Source organism: Galleria mellonella, unplaced genomic scaffold (assembly GCF_026898425.1).
Source record: "Galleria mellonella isolate WM207_F2 unplaced genomic scaffold, CSIRO_AGI_GalMel_v1 utg37, whole genome shotgun sequence".
Lineage (NCBI taxonomy): Eukaryota > Metazoa > Arthropoda > Insecta > Lepidoptera > Pyralidae > Galleria > Galleria mellonella.
Window position 1 is genome coordinate 473,028 of NW_026442087.1, and position 16,513 is coordinate 489,540.

The 16,513-nt window shown below is 34.6% G+C and overlaps 1 protein-coding gene across 1 annotated transcript in view; it reads left to right on the forward strand.

Annotated features, from left to right (window-relative positions):
* The window catches only part of LOC113515586 (myosin heavy chain 95F), a 69,507-nt gene that overhangs the window by 50,204 nt on the left and 2,790 nt on the right, over positions 1-16,513 (forward strand). Inside the window, exons 13-25 of the mRNA XM_052897584.1 lie at positions 665-862; positions 2,007-2,231; positions 3,103-3,310; positions 4,160-4,401; positions 5,308-5,420; positions 5,650-5,757; positions 6,993-7,130; positions 7,503-7,595; positions 9,904-9,948; positions 11,668-11,788; positions 12,614-12,731; positions 12,988-13,182; positions 14,499-14,662. Of these exons, the coding sequence (XP_052753544.1) occupies positions 665-862; positions 2,007-2,231; positions 3,103-3,310; positions 4,160-4,401; positions 5,308-5,420; positions 5,650-5,757; positions 6,993-7,130; positions 7,503-7,595; positions 9,904-9,948; positions 11,668-11,788; positions 12,614-12,731; positions 12,988-13,182; positions 14,499-14,650 (1,956 nt within the window). The 3' untranslated portion in view covers positions 14,651-14,662. The remainder of the gene's footprint in view (positions 1-664; positions 863-2,006; positions 2,232-3,102; positions 3,311-4,159; positions 4,402-5,307; positions 5,421-5,649; positions 5,758-6,992; positions 7,131-7,502; positions 7,596-9,903; positions 9,949-11,667; positions 11,789-12,613; positions 12,732-12,987; positions 13,183-14,498; positions 14,663-16,513) is intronic.

Genomic DNA, 16,513 nt, shown 5'->3' on the forward strand with positions numbered 1-16,513 from the left:
TTTTTCTTGCCATATATAATAAACAATTTAAACATATCTTTTCAAAAGATAGGAGTTTCTCAATTTGAAAGAATTTTTAGTGTGTATGTTTCACAATATCCTCGCAAATTCTGCAATGATTATTATTATTATTATTTTGCATTCGTCAAAATTTATTTGTGTTAAAATGTATTTATTGTAATCAACACATATCAATATGGATATTGAAAGTTTTATATTAAAGAAATTAAATGTAATCAAACTAAACTAGTAAGAGGCGACTAAAAGAAATAAGTTATCGAGCGATGTAATAAATTAATTTTATTAATTCTTAAGGTAGCAAGGTCCCTCTTAAAATATCACCAAAGGCCTAACTGTGTTTGCCAACCCATCTGCTAAGCGTGGCAAAATCCCTCTTTACGGGAGAGGCCTATGTTCAGCAATGGACGATTAATTTATGATATAATAAAATTATAAATAAATAAAAAGGAACATAAATTTTCAAAATTGCACTATATTTGTCATAAACATATAAAATATAATAAGTATTTTTTTTACTTATTTTATATTATTATTTTTGAGCGTATTGGAAAACTGTAAAGCTCATTCAGCCTATGAAATAAATAAATTAATAAAAAAAATATGAATTTTACATATTAATTAATAATTATAATCTTAATTTCAGAATCAATTCATAGAGAAAAACAACGACGCTCTCCACGCGTCTCTCGAGTTCCTCGTTCAAGAATCGAACTCGGCATTAGTGAAACAGCTGTTCCAGAATGTAGACAACAACAATGCCAAAGGCAAATTAAACTTTATATCAGTCGGCGCTAAGTTCCAGAGTCAGTTGTCGCAACTTATGGAAAAGCTTAAAGACAATGTAAGTATGCAGTAGGATTTTTTAATATAATACGTATATATATGTGCCATAGGTTTTAATTTAATTTATAAGGTTTATATACCAGATATTTTTTTTATTAACATGCTATTTACGATAGTACTTTTAATTAGGTGGGTTGTCGACTCGTTTTCGATTCTATGTGTTATAAAAAATGTTTATTGAACCTGATGTATTTTTATAACTAAATTGGATATATTAATTTATTTAATAATAAAAAAATCGTTTGGAGTATAGTCTGTTGCTGGGCTTATTTTTAGTCTATTTTATTTAGTCTATATTAGACAAAATTTAATTAGATTTTTTTTTAATATCTGTGTAAAATTATTGATGTTCATTAATTCATCTCGACTAATGTGTAGACAAAGTAAAAAAAAATATTATTTGAGAAATAAAAACAACGTACTCTATGTATGTATGATAGGGTTGATATATATATATATATATATATATATATATATATATATATATATATATATATATATATATATATATATATATATATATATATATATATAAAAAAAAAGAAATTAGTAACAGTTCGAAATATTCAATCCATTAATCTATTTTTGTTACTATGGAGTGTATTTTTTTTAATGGGTGAAAATGGAATGGTAACCTTGTCCGCGTTATCGGTATACACCAACGAGGCACCAGTGGCAGATGATAAATGAGAATGAATGCAGGTCAGTAGGTCCACCATGATGAATTCGACAAGAATTAACCATGATGGTTTCCAGGGGGCACTGCGTGGAGGTCGACCTGAGAGGGTATATTTCTAAAAATGGGGATATTAGACCCTATTACTAATAATCCTTTTCTTCCACTATGGAATGTACTATACAATTAGAAATAACAGACTGTATTATGGTCGGGTCTTTTTTCTTTTTTTAAATGGTTGATAATGAGATGGTAACACCGCCTGCGCTATCGGTATACACTGGCGGGGCACCAGTGAGAGATGATAGGTGAGGATGAAAAGGCAGGTCAGTTAGCATATCGTGATGAATTCAATCATAAATTAGTCACGATGGTTCCCAGCGGGAACCGCGTGGAGGTCGACCTGATGGGGTATATTGATAGCAATGGGGAGTAATATGTCGGTTACTGGACGGGCGGCGCGCAGGGCACGAACTTCGTGCGGTGCATCAAGCCGAACTCGGTGATGTCGCGGCGCGCGGCGGCGGGCGCGCTGGTGCTGGCGCAGCTGCAGTGCTCGGGCACGGCGGCGCTGCTGCACCTCATGGAGCACGGCTTCCCGTCGCGCGCGCCCTTCGACCACCTGCACCGCGTCTACGGGCCCCACCTGCCGCCGCGCCTCGCGCACCTCCACCCCAAGCTCTTCAGCGAGGTAACTAGCCACTAGCCAAGGTAGTAGCATACCATACATACATAATATTATATATATATATATATATATATATATATATATATATATATAATATTAAAAAAACACACAGTTACAATTTTACAGATTCTTTATTTTTCTTTCTGTATGAAAGATTGGAAAGTTGTCGCCTCAAAGATAGCGACAGAAATCACTTACAAAAAATAAATTAAAAAATAAAAAACATCTCGAACGATCATCAAATGTGTTCCGATTTCCGCTATCCCGAGTACCTCTCGCCACTTATAAATATTATGTTCATATTTTTATCTGGAGCGACGTCGAATCAAGTCTTGGGGCATTCTGCGTTTCAGTCTGCGAGTTGTGCGATTTGTTGAACGATTAGTTTAACAACTTGCTAGCAAGGGTGGGTTTATCACTAAAAGAAATCTCTTCCAGCCAATCCAATGCAGTTAGAGAGGAAGTAATTAGCGGGTAATCTAGTGCAGGAAATATACAGGAAAAAGAGTACAATGTAAATAGACTACATATAAAATAAACATACATAAATCGTAATTATTATCTTCGGTAACCTAAGATCGGTACCCGAACATAGCAGCCACATTCAACATATCTCCGATTGCATATATCTTTCAGTGCAGACCGTCCACTGAGTGTGGTGGATCGCATAAGAAACTATTCTATTTAATTTAGCTTTTCGAAACTTTCGTTACCCGAATATCGGTGATCTGGACTTTTCACGGCGTTACAGTTTGACCAAGAATAACAAATTATCGCCATTGTCGCATATCTTTACGATTTAATTCCTTCCTTTTATAATATGCCATTATAAATGAGAAAATAATTAAAATAAATTATCTTACGATCCCAACAGGCGATCGTGCACAGTCTAGGCCTATCCGAAAAGGACTACAAGTTCGGTATTACCCGCGTGTTCTTCCGGCCCGGGAAGTACTCCGAGTTCGACACGATCATGCGATCGGATCCGGAGAATTTAAAGAAGATCGTGGATAGGGTGCTCGCGTGGATCATCAAGTCGAGATGGAGACGGTCGTTGTTCGCTGTATTGTCTATTATCAAATGTAAGTATTAATTACAATAAGTCATAAGTAATAATCACGTAAGTATTAGTCAATATAAACATTTACAGTTTTACCACGAAATTGTACCTAAACAAAACCTACAATAGACAGATGTTCAGTACACATTTTGATGTTTTACTACAAAAGCGTGTCTAATAGCTGTTTATGTCTAGACAAAAGAAAGTCTTTCCTATCTTATTAATATTATAAATGTCAATGTTTGTAACGATGGATGGATGTCTGTTACACTTTCACGTAAAAACTACTGACTGGGTTTAAATCAAGTACGTAACTCGGGTATGTGTTAACTCATATAGATACTTTATAAACTAATTCACGCGGCCGAAGCCACGGGATATAGCTAGTTAAAAATAAAAGGTTTTAAGTAATAAATTTTATTACTTGTAATTTTAAGTGCCAAAATGTAGAAATAATATAAATTTCGGCACTTAAAATTACAAATAAGCTTTATTATACTAACAAACCAATTAAGATCCTTATCGAATTATTGTAAAGTTGTCCTAGCTATTTATTCTGCTAAGTAAGATGTCGTATTTAGAATATAATATTTTTATATTTAAGTCATTATTACCATCATATCAACCATTATCTGTCCACTGCTGAACATTTGCAAGGGCATTGCCAGTAGTTGCCACGCTTGTCAGACAAGTTGGCAACCGTAATTAGGCTTTGTTGATGTTTTAAGAGAGGCGCTGCTGCCCATTTCTTAACCATATATTTCCTTAGTCACCTCTTACGACACCCACTGGAAAGGAAGACGTGTCTCTTTCTATGCCGAGACCATACGACAAGTTATTTGAGTCACATGTTCTTATTCACTGTGCCCAGTGAAGAACAAGATTTTGTATCGGCGCGAGTGCCTCATCACGATCCAGAAGTCGGTGCGAGGTCACCTGGTGCGCAAGCAGCACAGGCCTCGCTACCAGGCGATCATGAAGATAAAGGCGCTCAACGCCAACTTGAAGGACATGGAGACGACCACCGCGCAACTCAAGAAGGACAAAGAGAGCGCGCAGAAGAATATAGAAAACCTGAGGAATTCTATAAATAAATCATGTGCTGCTATTAAGGTAAGCGAATTTTTTTTTCTTTAAGAGTATTTGTCAAGTAACTTCCATGTTGTGGGTATCTGTTCGGTTCACTTTAGTTGGCAGTGATATTCTATGTCTATCTGTCAAATTACCTTTGTCCCATTCGTGTTTTAACCGTGAAGCACTTATGTTTGCATGGCTGTGTTTCGGTTTGAAGGGTGGGATATGGCGTGAATTTACTGGGTACAGAGGAATAACACCCGAGTCCTCAGGAATGACAACGCATGGGGGGTATCATGGGCGAAACAGTATACTCTGTTATGTCCATGGTACTGCTCATGTCTGTAAGCGACGGTTACCACTTTCCATCAGGTGGGCCGTCAGCTTGTTTGCTATTCTAAGTTGTATAAAAAAAAATATTTATTAAGTATACATTAGAATCTATAGATGTAGCACGTGTGTAGAGTTTTCAGTGAGTTGTATTATTAATCGTTTCGAGTTGCGTCTGTAATAAATAAATATTTAATTTCACACTATCTTGTGCTTATTTCCATTGTAAACAGTATCATTCTGAATCCCGTGATAGAGTTATAAGAATAAAAAATAATTAAAGTGCTTGCAACCAAACGATAGAATTAGAATGAAATTTGGCACGGTCCCTTAACATCACTAATGTTACAGGTATCCATAAGCTAAGGTGAATGTTTACCATCAGACGAGCTGTATGCTTGTTTACCATCTTTATGGTATAAAAAAGGCGCTTAAAGAGTTTGTAAATGTTATCGAGCTATTAAATAATTTAACAGTCATATTGACTTTCTACTTGAGCTCTTGTAAAATAATAGTCAAAATGAGATTGATTAGTCTATTAGAGATTAGATTATTATTATTAGAGTTTGTAGTCACAGATTTTTTTTAATTAACCATTCTTTTATCATTTTACAGAGTAATGACAAAATATCTCGCAACGAAGTAGACCAGATCTACGCAAAATTGACCAAAGATGTTGAAACACAAATGGCAGCTCTGCAGAAGGCCATGGTGGATCAGAAGAACAGGTAAAATAAACCACAAACTTATTTAATAATTTGTTTTTTAAATATATGTAATACCCTTTTTTAGGCATTGATATTTACTTAGTTTTTGTGTGTAATACTTAAAAAAGGGAAGCAAATAATATTGCCAATAATAAAATAATATTATACTTATTTTCAAATTGATAACAAAAGAAAAACTTTGTATTTATTGTTGCCAGAATATTAAATATGAATTGTTTGTGATTTACAGAGAAGAACAAGAGAGATTACGCAAAATCGAAGCGGAGATCCGTGCGGCTGAAGAATTGAAACGTCAAGAGTTGGAGAGAATCAAACAGGAAGAGGAGAACCGCAGACTGTGAGTTTGTTTTTGTTATATCTCTTAGATTGTAAAGTATATAGGTTGGAAATGTAAAGGAGAAAAAAACATAATGACGTTTATGTTAGAACGAGATAGATAATTAGGATACTTAATTTATACAATATAAGCTCGAAGCTGATTTAGCAGGAAAATAAACAAGTTCTAATTATTTTTACGTTTTGTTGTGGAATTAGTTTTAAGCAAATATAGTAATTTGGAATTAAGTGCTAAATCCTACATTTTATATATATATTTTATATATATATATATATATATATATATATATATATATATAATTGAATTTTGTATGGTTGCCTAAAAAGTTCCAGATATTTTTGTATCTTGTTTGCCGTGTGGTCCCTGCATAGAACTGGCCATTTCTTTTCTGTGGATGTCGTAGAGGCGGCTAAGAGAATTTAATGGTCGGGCGATAGGCAGCAGCATCCCTCTTAAAACATTACCAAAGCTTAACTACGGTTGCCAACCTGCCTACCAAGCATGGTAACTACTAGCAAAACTCCTTATGGAGAGAGGCCTATGTTCAGCAGTGGACAAATAATAGCTGTTAACCCTTCTTTGCATGATATTTTTTTATTGGTGAAATAAATCAAGGTGATATAATTCATGTTCAAAGTTAAAGGAAAAAAGGTTAAAAAATAAATTTGACAGCTATGGATTTTTTTATTGCAATGGACAATAAAAAGGTATCCAGAGACGATCAACTTAAAGTGAAATTGTTCTTTTATATAATTTTTGGGCATTCAATGTTATGATGATGTTGCATGGCTGTGTTTCAGTTTGAAGGGTGGGATATGGCGTGAATTTACAGGGTACAGAGAAATAACACCTGAGTCCTCAGGAATGGCAACGCATAGGGGGTATCATAGGCGAAACAGTATACTCTGTTATGTCCATGGTACTGCTCATGTCTATAGGCGACGGTTACCACTTTCCATCAGGTGGGCCGTTAGCTTGTTTGCCATTCTAAGTTGTATAAAAAAAAATGATGAAAATTTCCACCTATATGCAAAGAAGGGTTAATATAATAATAATAATAATTCTTGTATCTACTAGTGTCTTGTCTAATTGAACTAGAAATATATTATATTGCTAATTCAAATCGAAGATCTATCCATTTATATGTCTCTGTTAGTTTGCAAGGTACATAAAAATATAATATATATATATATATATATAGTTATCAGAGTAGTAAAAAAGTAATATTTTTGCAGTAAAGCAGAAATGGAAGCACGCCGCAAAGCCGAGGAGTTGGAGCGTCAACGTTTGGAAGAGCAGGACCGATTGTCCGCGCAGAATCTGCAGAAGCAGCTGGAGGAAGCCGCTCGCGCTGAACAGGAGGACAGGGAGAGGTAGAAAATGTTTTTTTTTCGACAGTTATCTTTTAACATTTTTGTTAGTTAGTGCAGTTTGTTACGAAAAGGTTTATTCGCCTTATTTTTAATAAGTTTTACGCAATCTTTGTAAATTATATACCGATTTTGCTTATACCTTTTTCAATTGATAGGTATACACTTATATTAACTTCCTTTTTTCATATACAGTGTTCAAAATGTTCAATCCATATTTTTGCATATCACTACCATAGAATTAGTATAACGTTACTTCGTATACTATTGTATCGTATTGTATTGTATCGTATATGAATTTTTGATTATATCTAAAATTACTACAAGTCAACTTACAGAACCTGTAAATAATGTTTATACATTTACATTTAACAGGTTAGAACAAGAAAGAAGAGACCACGAAATGGCCGTCAGGCTCGCTAAAGAAACAAATGGGCATGTGGAAGGATCCCCGCCACAATTACGAAGGTATGTTCATGTTTCGCTCATCGCAACTCGGCTCATATCACTATTATCGTAAATTCTAGGCAGATCAACTTTAATTCAAAATTATATATTCAAAATATATATAAAATAGCTATACAATAAATATTGGATTCGATTCTGAGAAGCCATTTCTCTAAATCTATCTCTTAACAGAATATTTGTATTTTTAAAAGTTTCGCAGGCAGACATTATATTTTAATGTAATAACTACCGGTTTAACTTACATGTAATTTGATCGCGAAAGCTCTACTAGTTTCGGGATCAATTCGTGATCCTTAATCATAAGCAGCTGTGACGCAAGTACAAGCTGACTGTGCGCCTCGGCCCGCTGATTTCGGCACAGTGTCGATGCCGCGAGCGCCTACGACTATGGGCCGAAGCGCACAGTCAGGCTTATGCTTGCGACATTACATTAGAATATTTTAATTTGAGAATTTCACAAAATTACTGTTTTATGGACCATAATGAACTAAATTCGTAATATTTCGCTTTAAATCTATTAGAAAATCAATTTATATTGATTCTTAAAGATTTCACTATGATATCAAAGTATACCAGTAACTTTAGTCTTAGAGATAGGTTCAGAGTATATAAATGGCTCGTCAGAATTGGCTCTATTATATCGATGTCATTCTTTAAACATATCTCTTAAGTTTAGAATTAAAAAAAAAAAAAAAAAAAACTATCGAATATTAATTTTAAACATAGTTTTAGAGAATGATCTATCAATACAACAGAAAACAGGAATAACAATTGGACAACATCAGTGGGATTTATTTTGTTTTTAATAAATCTATATCTAAAATATATAAAATTCCCTGATTTTAGAGCAACAAATATTACTGACTTAAATATATGAATTAATTAGGACTGAATTAAAATAGATTTTCTCAAATAGAAATTATTAAATTAGAGAATTAAATTTAGATTACATTTTCGAATCAGTCCCACTGTGCTTGTGTAATTTTTACGACGTTTTATGGCACTAGCCATTTTGAATCAAATGATAAACTCTATTTAATTTTGTTAGGTACACAATACAATAGCTCTCAGCTTGAAGAACAGTTTGTATATTATGATTTTTTCCTATCTTTTGGCACGATAAAGCAATCTCAAGATGGTGTGTAAAACGAAATGGTGCTTGCACAAATAAAAATAAAATAAATAATTTATTCAACTTAATTAGTTTTATGTTAAGAGAGTGCATAATACCATAAGAATAGCTACTGTCATCAACGTCATCATCGTATTAGCTATTAACTATACACAGCTGAACATAGCTCTCCTCCATAAGTGGGGCAAAAGCTACTGTCTTATTTGTCAAATTTTAAACAAACCTACGTATGTATTTCGAATGAGAAATTAAAATATTATAATTAGTCCACTGCTGTCCATCTCTCGATTACTAAGTTCCCTTCGTCGCCCCTTGCGACGCTCACGGGAAACGAAGGGTTGTTTTTTATAGGTGATAATAGTAACACCACCCGCGCTATCGGTATACACCAGCGGGGCACCAGTGTAGGATGATAGATGAGCATGAAGCAGATCAGTTAGCTTGTCGTGACGAATTCAATGAGAATTGTTCACGATGGTTTCCAGGGGGCACCACGTGGAGGTTGACCTGATAGGGCTAGCAATGGGGCTGTCAAACTTCATTGCTAACAATCCATTCCCCCCCCCCCCCTCTGCTCACAAGACGAAGGGGTAGCCAATCTATGCGAGGACCACACGGCGTATAGAATAAGTTGGACATAAATGTATGACTTAAAATTTATATAATTTAATATTTTTTTGGGGTATGAAATAACTGTTTGTTCATTGCGGAACAAAGTCTTGTCACCTTTTTTGAAATTGAATTTCCTTACGTTTATAAAGTTTGCAAACATTTTCGCCACCAAATATTGAACTTTTAGAGTGCTATGAATGAGATCTTATACACAAGATTAACACACAAAAACTATCTTCGTCGTCATCATATCAGCTTTTAACTGTCCAGTGTTAGACATAAAGTTTAATGTCTGGCCATACAAAAATTATAATTTAGAATAAATATAAAATTATTCGATTTTGACAGGTACCTAATAAGACATAACTATTCTAATGGTATGCTACCTTTTAATAAATCATCCGTTTCGTTTTACGCACCAAAAATACTATTAAATCTCAGATATTGTCTCTATAAAATGAGAGTCACTGTAAAACAAACCTTCGCGCACCGGGTCTGCGTATCGTCTTCCTGTACATAGCTTGTGTCAGCTGCGTTGAGTAATATTGTGGTATGTTTGCACAGTTTCCCCACAATGGACTCAGTGAACGGAGAGAATAAGTTGAACAGGTACTGAGTGAGATAGACTAACGTTTTCTCTTTTGCACACCGCCTTTTATTACTGTGCCCTCTTTCAATAACGAATCATATAGCTTTCCGGTAATTGTGTAGTTATAACTCCGTTATTTATAAATGGATTGAGTAGAAAAATGAAATAGTTTATAATAATTTTCAACTTTATATAAATCTACCATAAGGTAAAAACTTAAGTGAACAGTCAACTTAAGTGATGGACAGTCATCACGTAAAAGAATTATTTAAATTTTATCGTTATCTCAATATTATCGTTACGATATAATAAGAGAGCAAAATGTATGCAATTATATGGAGACGCTTTTAATTTCGTGGAACTAGCACAGAAATTTATAAGCGTCATACAATTGCATATATTTTACTCTTTTATTACACCGCCACGATAAAATCGTACGATACGGTACCGTGATGTAGTAAATTGTAAAGGCACCCATACACGTGTCTATTTGACAAGTTATTGAAAGAGGATTTATTACTGACACCTACTAACTGTGCTAACTGTTAACACTGACGCTGGGCTTAGGTTCTTCTTCTTTGCACGGACTTACGTAGTTTATAATGTAATATATCGCCATATTGTTATCTAATTTATGAATGTGATATTCTTACTAAATATAACTTTATATTGAGTCGAAGTTCCCATCCGGTGAAAAATACTTTTTTTTTTATTTTACCTGTAATACTGGCTGAACATAAATCAAAAGTACTATAAACCGGTTGAGAATTTTGACTATAAAATATACAGTGTCTGGTAATATTGTATGATAAATGTTTGATTTAAAACGTAGTTCTGTTTGTATTTAGAGAACACAGATATAGATGGAAGTAGATGTCGCAATTATATCAATTTATATGGTAAACCAAGGGTGCCATATTTTTTCTCCTTACTGTAGTATACTAAACACATTCCCCAATAATAAATCCTTTTCAAAAATACGACCTGTCACGCTTTTTGTCAACGTTGTAATTTTTTTTTTAATATACTCGTATGTGATATAGTAAAACTTAAAATCTAAATACAGCTATGATCTAAGTAGACTATACGAAATTAGAGCACTAACATGCACTTGCGACATCTATTTAAATCTATTGTCTATGGATTTAATGCTTAAATACAAAAGGTCTTACCTATTAAATACCTTCCAAATAAGCGTAACATGTTGAACATTAGATAATATAATAGATATTGTCAGACACTGTGAATATTGTTTTAAGGTTCGTAAATTATTTCTATTAAAAATTCAACATTATTTTTGGCATAATTTATTGCCATAATCATAAAATTAATAAAATTGGATGCATGAGATTAATTGTTATTTACTTTAAAAAAATGTAGTTTTATTAACTATAAAAAAAACTATGTTATAAGAGTAATTAAAAATTTAATTATATTACTAATTAAAAATAATAAAAATGTTTACATGTTTCTTAAATTATGTATGATTTTCAAGGTATTATTATATTTAAAGATAGCTATGTGAACAATGAGCATGGCTGATTTAGAACATAGAATCATGTTTGTTTCATTTTTTATATGCACACAAGTATATGTTTTATTATGCAATAAGTGTGGTAAAATATCACGATGCCTGATGTCTAAATAATATCACCTGTGCTTTTTACCATTTGTTGTTATTAAATACTTTATTTATGCTATCGAATAAATAGTGTTTATTAAATATATGTGTACACCAGGTCAGAGAGGGTCAGAATGCAGCAGGCTTTGCAAGGCAAGCAGAAATACGACCTGTCGAAATGGAAGTATTCAGAGTTGCGCGACACTATTAACACATCCTGTGACATCGAGCTTCTAGAGGTGAGAAAGTGTTTGTGTTGTGTTTTTAAACATAATTATGTCCTATCTATCTTTCATCATGTCTACGCACGTTTTGGTGTGATCTATAAAGTAGGCAAATAGAATCGAATGGCAAAACTACTATTGTCATCATAACCCATTATAGGTCACAAATATTATGAGCTCATTACAGTGGCGTAACTATACCATTTAGGGCCTGAGGCAAATGATGGCTGAAATGGCTTTTGATGGGACCCTATCAGTAAAAAAAAATACTTTTCAAGTAAAATAAAATACTCAGGTACGATGTAAAAAAATATATTTCTGAGCTCGCGGCCTCTTGAGCCGGGGCCCTTTTAGGTCGGGGGCCCGTGGCATTTTGCCAGCACTGCCACCCTATTGGCTCTTATAGAAGTGATCATTCCCATAAGAGCACCATCTAATCTTAACTACGAGTGTCACTACACTAATGAAGAAACTTGATTTAGTATTTTAGTTTGATTTTTTTTTATATTTATAGTTCATATACACGCTCACCGCTACCAATGATATTTTATGTAATTTTATATACTATCCTATTAATATTATAAATACAAAAATTTGGATGAAAAATGGATGTTACTCTTTTATATTAAAACTACTGACAGAAAGTAGTAACGATTGCCTATAAACATGAATATTGCCCTGGACGTTACAGAGTACTCTGTTACGCCCATGATATACTTCAGTTCTTGACTTTTTCAGATGGTTCGATTAGTATACATGCTCTTTCTCATTTCTATACAACTTCCATTTTATTCCTAACAGTATGTTTCTCGTCAATAATGAATGTAATAATTTTAAAAGGCATGCCGTCACGAGTTCCATCGCCGCCTGAAGGTATACCATGCGTGGAAGGCAAAGAATGCTCGCAAGACTACAATGGCTGAACAGGAGAGGGCGCCACAATCAATTATGGAGGCCGGTATGTTTGTTTATTTTAAAAATGAAATACATATATTGTAGAAAAATTACCAATTTCAGTCCTATCCGATTAAATTACATCAATTAGAATACGTTTAATTTGTATGCAGTCATTAAATTTTTTTATAAATGTAATACGTTAAACAATTATTTAATTAAATACTGCTAAGTTAATTTATGTATCCATAAGATTTTATATCGACGTTACATTTATTGTAAAATTATAGCCATTAATTAAAACATTTAACACGACTTAGCAGCGAAAATCCCGCGGGTGACACAGAAGGGCGAGATCCTGGGCGCGAGACACCGCTACTTCCGCATCCCGTTCGTGCGCGCCGACCACGAGCCCGCCGACCGGCGCGGCTGGTGGTACGCGCACTTCGACGGACAGTACGTCGCGCGCCAGATGGAGCTGCACCCCGACAAGACGCCCGTGCTGCTGCAGGCCGGTACGTACACTGCGGCACTCTGCGGGTCTCTTGTTACACGTTAAACGTACCAAATAGACGCCCTTGCGAGATCTTGGATATTATTATATACTAGTCTGTGGATATGTTGATTAATCTGTATTTTGTTGATTGTAGCCTATGTTCTTTACTATCCTGAACTATATATAACATAATATGTATTTCTAACCATGTAACCAAATTTCATAACGGTGAAACGTCAAGTGATAACCAACAAAATCATTGTGCTAGTTTTTGTCTGTTTATTTTAAAATGAGTAAATTCGATAAAAAAAAAAATCATGCCAAGTTCGTTTATTAATTGTAAATAGAGTAGAAATACAATTTTTACAATGAGGATGAAAATAATAACTGTACCAACTTTTCTCTATTACGCTGGCGGAATACTAATAAGGGATAAGTTATAATATAAATAAGGGTAGTGGCTGAAAACCAGCGCTGTGCAGCTGTTCACATTGCGCTGGGACACTCACAGCAAAAGCTGAGCCGGTTCCTTTTGCCGGGTGTGAGACACTTTTTGTATATGTTATTTATATTTTATATTGTAATTGTATGGCAATAAATGTTTCTATTCTATTCTATTCTAATAAGTTAATGTTAAAGTCACCAGTATGATGCCCACTAGTAATAACACTCACCTCACCCTCTTCCTACAAGACATGTGGAGCTAATATACTCGTATAATAATAATAATAATTATTTGTTTATTTGCTAGAAATGTGGTAATAATTATGGTCTTAAATATTTTTGAGCTACACATTTCGTCTTATTTAAAGGCATGCAAATTTTTATTTCAGCACATTCTAATTATTTTTTAGTGGCTTACGTATATTAATAGATTAGTAGGAGTCAATCTATAAATATTGGCAGTCGCACACATAGTAATGGTAGCAGAACTAAACAAAAACAAATACATAACAAGTCAAAAACATAACAAATGGCATACAATACAACTGAATACATTTACAATAAAAATTGCATTTCAGTAACCATTTTTTTAACCGTAATTTAAAGTGACTTACTGGTAGTTCTCTCATTGATTTTGGTATTTTATTATATATTTTAATAGTCATTATATCACAGTTTTGTTGATGCGGTGTGGTTCTGCAGATGGGCAGTTTCAACATTGTGAGATCTCTTGATGTGACTTTATTCATATTCGAAAGTTTTGTAAATAATTGTGGGTTTTGTTTAACAAATATTCCTATTTCATAAATATACATGGATGTAAGTATGTGTGTGTGTGTGTGTGTGTGCGTGTGTCGTAAAATATAAAGAGGTGGTATCGGTGGTCGGCAGGCGTGGACGACATGCAGATGTGCGAGTTGAGCCTGGAGGAGACGGGGCTGACGCGCAAGCGCGGCGCCGAGATCCTCGAGCACGAGTTCGAGCGCGAGTGGGCGCGCCACGGCGGCGCCGCCTACACGCCGCCGGACCTGCGCAAGCGCTAGCCGCGCCGCACGGTCAGTTTTACTTTTATGGGTGACAATGCAATGGTAACCCGCACCCGCGCTATCGGTGTACACCGGCCGGGTACCGGTGAAGGATGATAGGTGAGCATGAAGCGGGCCAGTTAGCCCATCGTGACGAATTCAACGAGAATTGTTCGCGATGGTTTCCAGGGGCAACCACGTGGAGGTCGACCTGATAGGGCCAGCAATGGGACTGTCAAACTCCATTGCTAACAACGCTTTTCCCCCCAAATAAAATAGCGCACGGTCAGTCGCGCCATATAGGTATACATCATACATCATGCTTATGTACCAGCGAATTGACCGATTTTTAGACATACACATGCCATCTATTTTCCGCGCAGGTCGTCCGAGAAGGTTCGCAACAATACCAAAACCCTTGTCATTTCGTCATAGTCGTAGAATACTGACGGATCAGACAAATATTACATATATAGATCCGTCAAGTATTCTACGACTATGACGATTTCTGTGAAAGTGTACTTAAATTTATTTCTATTAAAAACTTATAAAATACAAGCAATCCCATACCGCCGATATATTCAAAATCTTACTCTAAATTCTATTTATAAATAATTTTTAAAAATATTCCATGTTTAAATGTCAAAATTGTTCTAAAACTGAGCTTTGTTATATGTTCGATATATTTATCGATATTTAAGTTTGAATCAATCATTTCGATACTAAAATTTATCTGAACTAAGACTCAGGATCTTGTCTAAATTTTGTATACCATTATAAAGAAGAATTCTATAAATCAGCATTTTGTAGTCATTGCAATTGTATTTTTTTTTTATGAGTGATAATGGTGTGGTAATCCGCCTGCGCTAACGGGATACGCTGGCGGAGCACCAGTGAAGGGTGATAGATGAGAATGAAAACAGGCCAGTTAGCCCATCATGATGAATTCATCAGGAATTAACCATGATAGTTTTCAGGGGGAACCGCGAGGAGGTCGACCTGGTTGGGTATATTGCTAGCAATGGGATTCTCAGTCTCCATTACTAACAATCCCTTTCCCCCCATTGCAATTGTATTGCACGTGTGATGACACCCTGTGTATACCAATGTAAAGTTTTAGATTAATGTCTATATAATTAATAATTATCTAATCCCTAGATTTAAGAATTAAATTATAGATGAGCGACAACATCCGATCCCCATACAAAACGCTCAACATAAGCCACATTTAGATATTTACAGTCACGTTACATGTCATGTATGCTTTACATTAAATCTTGCAACTTCAGTTTGGACTAGTTTATCGTAATCGATAATTTTTTAAGTCTGACGGCGATACTTTATGTATTCATTATTGTAATATATTTAAAAGTAATATATTTAAAATGGCCGCCACCACACGATGGCGGATTTCATTTTTAAAATTTTGTTTTAACGATTGTATACGTCTTGTTTTTTTTTTTTTATATACATGGTGAAATCTTATTCATAACGGTTAATTCGAAATGAGTGAATGACAGAATTTGAAATCAAAATGACCAACATAACCCTAAGAATAAGCAACTTGAAGTAGCGATGGGCTGGTCACATAGCTCGAAGAACCGACAACCAATGGGGAAGAAAGATTCTTGAGTGGCGACCTCGTACAGGCAAAAGCAGTGTAGGGCGACCCTCCACTAGATGGAGTGACGGCCTTAAATGCTTGCAGGGAGTTAGTGGATGCAGGTGGTTCAGAACCGTACCTTATTACAGTCTGTGGCCTATTTTCTACAGTAGACAGATAACGGCTGATATAATAAAATATTTCCTATATTTAAATACAATTCTATCAGTAACTATCCTACAATTTAATGTCATATGTTATACGAGGTATATATATAT